The sequence below is a fragment of the Portunus trituberculatus genome, chromosome 8, assembly GCF_017591435.1.
Source record: "Portunus trituberculatus isolate SZX2019 chromosome 8, ASM1759143v1, whole genome shotgun sequence".
Taxonomy (NCBI): Eukaryota; Metazoa; Arthropoda; class Malacostraca; order Decapoda; family Portunidae; genus Portunus; species Portunus trituberculatus.
Window position 1 is genome coordinate 6,267,501 of NC_059262.1, and position 5,000 is coordinate 6,272,500.

A 5,000-nucleotide genomic window follows, 5' to 3' on the forward strand; every position below is an offset into this window, starting at 1 on the left:
AGGTGTCTGAAAACAGAAGTCAAACACACACACATCACTTCATAACTCTCTCACCTTTTCACCACTTAATTAAACCTTACCAATGACAGTACAGCGAAGGAACAACACACAAAGGCACAAGGGACAGCAAAGACAGCATTAACAACTACATTCAACATTTTAATACCTGTTATTATATCAGTACTGAGTGAAATGCCTTGAAATTAATTGTGAGGTGTGGTCTTGTCATTAGGAACAGGGACAGAGTGGAGAATGAACTAATGGTACAGTTATTAGTGAAATATGTGTAATAATAGAAGTGTTTAAAGAGTTTTGGTTATTTTCTTGTGGTTTGCGAAGATGATTGAAAAGTATTATGAGTTAGTGGTTACTGAAAGGTGAGTAGAAACGAGATAAACAATAGATAAATAATTAGCATAGTTTTTAGTGTTTTAATTAGAAGATAGAGAAATTAACTATAAATACGAGTAATTAATAAGTGAAATGTGGGTATAGATGACCGTAGAGATTTATTATGGATCTTAGTTCAGTTTTTAAGGGTTGTAGGAGATAGATAAATGGTTAGCCTGGTTTGTAGGAAGATGATAGAGAAGTAAACTAGTAAATATGAACAATAACCTATTTTAATGTGAAGAGACACGACCATAGAGTTTTGTTAGGAGTTTGGCTTAATTTCTAGTGGTTTGCAAAATACGAGAGTAATACCTGGCTGAGAATTGAGTTTTGTAAGGATGATACAGAAATAAACTTGAAATAATACGAACAGTAAGTGAAATATGGATAAAAACTACCTGAGAGATTTATTACAGAGTTTGTCTTAGAAGTTTGAAAATAGGATGGGTAAATAAATGGCTTAGCTTTTAGTGGTTAGGGAAGATAGAGAAATAAAACAAAATATACGAGCAGTAAATGAAGTGAAGGTAGAAATGATTATAAGTGAAATGTGGATAGAAATGAACGAAGAGATTTATTACAGAGATTGGCTTAGAGGTTTGAAAATAGGATGGTTAAATAAATGGCTTAGCTTTTAGTGGTTAGGAAGATAGAGAAATAAAACAAAATATACGAGCAGTAAATGAAGTGAAGGTAGAAATGATTATAGAGTTTGTGGAAGATGATAGAAAAATAACTGGCTTAATTTTAAAGGGTTTAGAAAAATGGTAGAGAAATAAATTAATAATATAAATAATACAGTAACTAAATTGTGAAAAAATATGGTCGTAGAGTTTCATTAAGGCGTTTTTGTTTAATTTTTAGTGGTTTGTGAAGATAAGCAAGATATGAAATAGTAATAAAAGCAAGTAAGTTAATGAAATGTAGAAATATGAAACCGTAGAATTTTGTATTGTATCTTTATTTCTGTAATTCTGTATGATGATGATGATGATGATGATAGTGGTGGTGGTGGTGGTGGTGGTGGTGAACAATATCAAACACTACCACCATTGCCACAACAAACCATCAAAACAAAGGCGAGGAAGCTGTACAAACAAATAGCTTCACACAGCTTCACACACGCATCAGCCGTAGGGAAATGAACACTATACTAACTAACTGACTGACTGACTGACTGACTGACTGACTGACTGACTGACACACTAACACATAAACTTATGCACACTAACATAAACACACACACACACACACTACTACTACTACTACTACTACTACTACTTACAGAAATATACGAAGACTTAGAGAAAATTTTATCAAGATTGTATTGATTAATGATGTCTCTCTCTCTCTCTCTCTCTCTCTCTCTGTCAATCGGCTTTGGTTTAAGGATTTGAGTGATAAGACGACGAAGAAGAGGAGGAGGAGGAGGAGGAGGAGGAGGAGGAGGAGGAGGAGGAGGAGGAGGAGGAGGAGGAGGAGGAGGATAAATAAAAAAAGATAATTTGTTAATATTTTTAGCATCACAATATATAGCTGCTGAGAGAGAGAGAGAGAGAGAGAGAGAGAGAGAGAGAGAGAGAGAGAGAGAGAGAGAGAGAGAGATGCGTACACAAGAAATGACAAAAGCTTTCCCAAAAATATATCTGTAATCATCTCTCTCTCTCTCTCTCTCTCTCTCTCTCTCTCTCTCTCTCTCTCTCTCTCTCAGCACCAAATCATCACGTGACATCAAACAACACATGAACCACTCTCTCTCTCCCTCTCCCTCTCCCTCTCTCTCTCTCTCTAAATAACTATATGACATCACTACATTCCCACCAATAGCAACAGAGACACCAATGACGTCACACACTCCTGGTGACGTCACAACTCCCATCAGCCAATCACAGAGCAGGGATTTCCTTATCTTCAATCCATCCACCAATCAGATATCGCCTTAGCTTCTTACGTCACCTCTTGCATTGATCATAAGGAGAAATTTGGTTTATTTTTAGCTCAATTCCTACCTCTCTCTTTTATTTTATCATGTTTTTTTCCTTTATTTTTTTCCCTCGTTATATATTTCCTCCTCACGTGAGATCGAGATGGAAAACAATCTCTATTTTCCACATCCAAATATTCTGTGATTTATATTTTTTCCAAGATTTTTACATGACTGACTTGAGAAATGCTGTCTGACGCCTTAAAACAGTCACTGGGAGGTTATAATGTTTTTTAAGTGTTTTTCTATGGTTCTAGTGACATATTAACGTGATTCTCTACAGTATTAACCCCTCTCAGTAGCATGACACGTTTTCATATTCAATTGGGTTACTATTTGGTGATTTTATACAGCTTCAGAAACTTAATGTGGGGATTGAAATAGTGAAGACTCTGGCCATTAATCTTCTGACCTCCAAAGGCCCTTCCTAATGTTAATAAAATCCTCGAATTACACACAAAACTCATGGTAAAAATGTGTCCCAGTACTGAAAGAGTGAACATGGAAAACACTCTTAAAAAATACTGGTGATACAGCTAAGCAGGTTTTTAAGAGTGTTTTTACGGTTCTAGTAACAGATTAACATGATTTTCTACATTACTAACACGGGAAACACTTGTGAATCCGGTTAGTTATCCTTTTTGGGGTGTGAAAACAATTGTGATAAATCTATGCGAGTTTTTAAGAGTGTTTTTACTGTAATAGTGAAAGATAAACCTAACTTCTACAGTACTAAAAGGAGAAACACTCTTGAGAACACGCCTAACTATCTGCGGGGCGTGAAAACAGAGGCGATAAATTTTCAAGCTTGTTTTTTTATGGCTCTTGAGATAGATTAATATGATTTCTACAGTATTAAAAGGAAAAAATAATCTTGAACAACCGGTTAACCATCTCTGTGGCGATAAAGGTACACGCGTTTTTAAGAGTATTTTTATGGCTGTAGAGAAAAATTAACCTGATTTCTACATTAATAACAAAGGGAAAAAGTCTTGTAATCCCAGCCTTTCTGAAAATTAATATGGTTTCTACATTATCAACAGGGAGAAACACTTTTGAAAACCCCAATAAACTATCTCTGCAGGGTGTTAAAACAGTTGTGATTAAGCGAAACGACATTTTAAGAGTGTTTTAATAGTTCTAGTAAAAGATTAACCTCATTTCTACAGTATTAAAAGCACAAACACTCTTGAAAACACAGCCAATCATCTCCGCAGAGTGTTAAAACAATTGTGATGAAAGTGAATACATTTTAAAGAGAGTAACATAATTTCTACAGTATTAAAGGGAGATACACTATTGAAACCTCGTCCAATCATCTCTATGGGGTGTGAAAATTAAACTACGTGGGTTTTTAAGAGTGCTTTTATGGCTCTAGGGAAAGATTAACCTGATTTCTACATAATTAACAAGGGAAACACTCTTGAAAACCTTGCCTTTGTGAAAATTGTCGAGGTGAGAGAGGAAAATGTTTAAGAATAAGAACTTTTAATTGAAGCGTGGGAAGATGAAAGGGGGAGAGAGAGAGAGAGAGAGAGAGAGAGAGAGAGAGAGAGAGAGAGAGAGAGAGAGAGAGAGAGAGAGAGAGAGAGAGAGAGAGAGAGAGAGAGTGTGTGTGTGTGTGTGTGTGTGTGTGTGTGTGTGTGTGTGTGTGTGTGTGTGTGTGTGTGTGTGTGTGAGTGAGTGAGTGAGTGAGTGAGGGACAGTTTCTGATTGGCTATTTCACAGGACACTGAGAGCCAATCAGAGCCCAGCAAATTTTTCTAAGAGGGAACCGAGAAATTAATTAACTGTATTTTTAATGTATTCTTATCAATTTAGTTATTTTTTAAAGTTTTTGGAGCATTTATGTATTAATTATTAGTGTTATTAGTATTCATAGTTAATTAGTATAAAGGATTAGTATTAGATGTCTGTCTGTGTGTCTGTCTGTCTGTCTGTCTGTCTCTCTCTCTCTCAACACCTTTTCTCCCCTCTTTGCAATCACACATCACCTGTTTCCCTTCACCCTTCCAGTTTTCCAGACTCATCACTCTTTCTTTCTCCTCCCACACACACACACACACACACACTTTCAAATCTCAAACTCTTTACCACATTCAGTTTTCGAGCTGTCTTACCACCTCTCTCTCTCTGTAACTCTAACTCTCTCTCTCTCTCTTTCCAGGCGGGCTCTTCCAGGCACTCGAGATCCTGGACACCTCTGGAACACATTGCTTTCCCGCCATGAGAGAGCTTTCCATAAGATCAGGGAGAGCGTTTCTACTGGTCTTCGCAGTCAACAGTCAGCAAAGTTTCTATGAGGCTCAAGCACTGTGGTCACTCATACGCTCTGTTAAAGGTACGTGTGTGTGTGTGTGTGTGTGTGTGTGTGTGTGTGTGTGTGTGTGTGTGTGTGTGTGTGTGTGTGTGTGTGTGTAAATAGTTGTGAATTATTTAAGTCTTTCTGTCTGTCTGTCTGTCTCTCTCTCTCTCTCTCTCTCTCTCTCTCTCTCTCTCTTCCTGGAACCTCCCACACTGTCTATAGCATTTACAATTTACTCTCATTGATTTATTTCCGATTAATTCTCCTCCTCCTCCTCCTCCTCCTCCTCCTCCTCCTCCTCCTCCTCCTCCTCCTCCT

At 37.1% G+C, this 5,000-nt stretch overlaps 2 protein-coding genes across 4 annotated transcripts in view; one reads left to right on the forward strand and one right to left on the reverse strand.

Annotated features, from left to right (window-relative positions):
• Nucleotides 1-5,000, reverse strand: part of LOC123498917 (transmembrane protein 127-like) — a 31,789-nt gene that overhangs the window by 23,907 nt on the left and 2,882 nt on the right. The window lies entirely within an intron of this gene.
• LOC123498932 (ras-related protein Rap1-like) overlaps nucleotides 1-5,000 on the forward strand; it is a 12,301-nt gene that overhangs the window by 3,849 nt on the left and 3,452 nt on the right. The window contains exon 2 of the mRNA XM_045246504.1: nucleotides 4,545-4,718. Coding sequence (XP_045102439.1) covers nucleotides 4,545-4,718 — 174 coding nt within the window. The remainder of the gene's footprint in view (nucleotides 1-4,544; nucleotides 4,719-5,000) is intronic.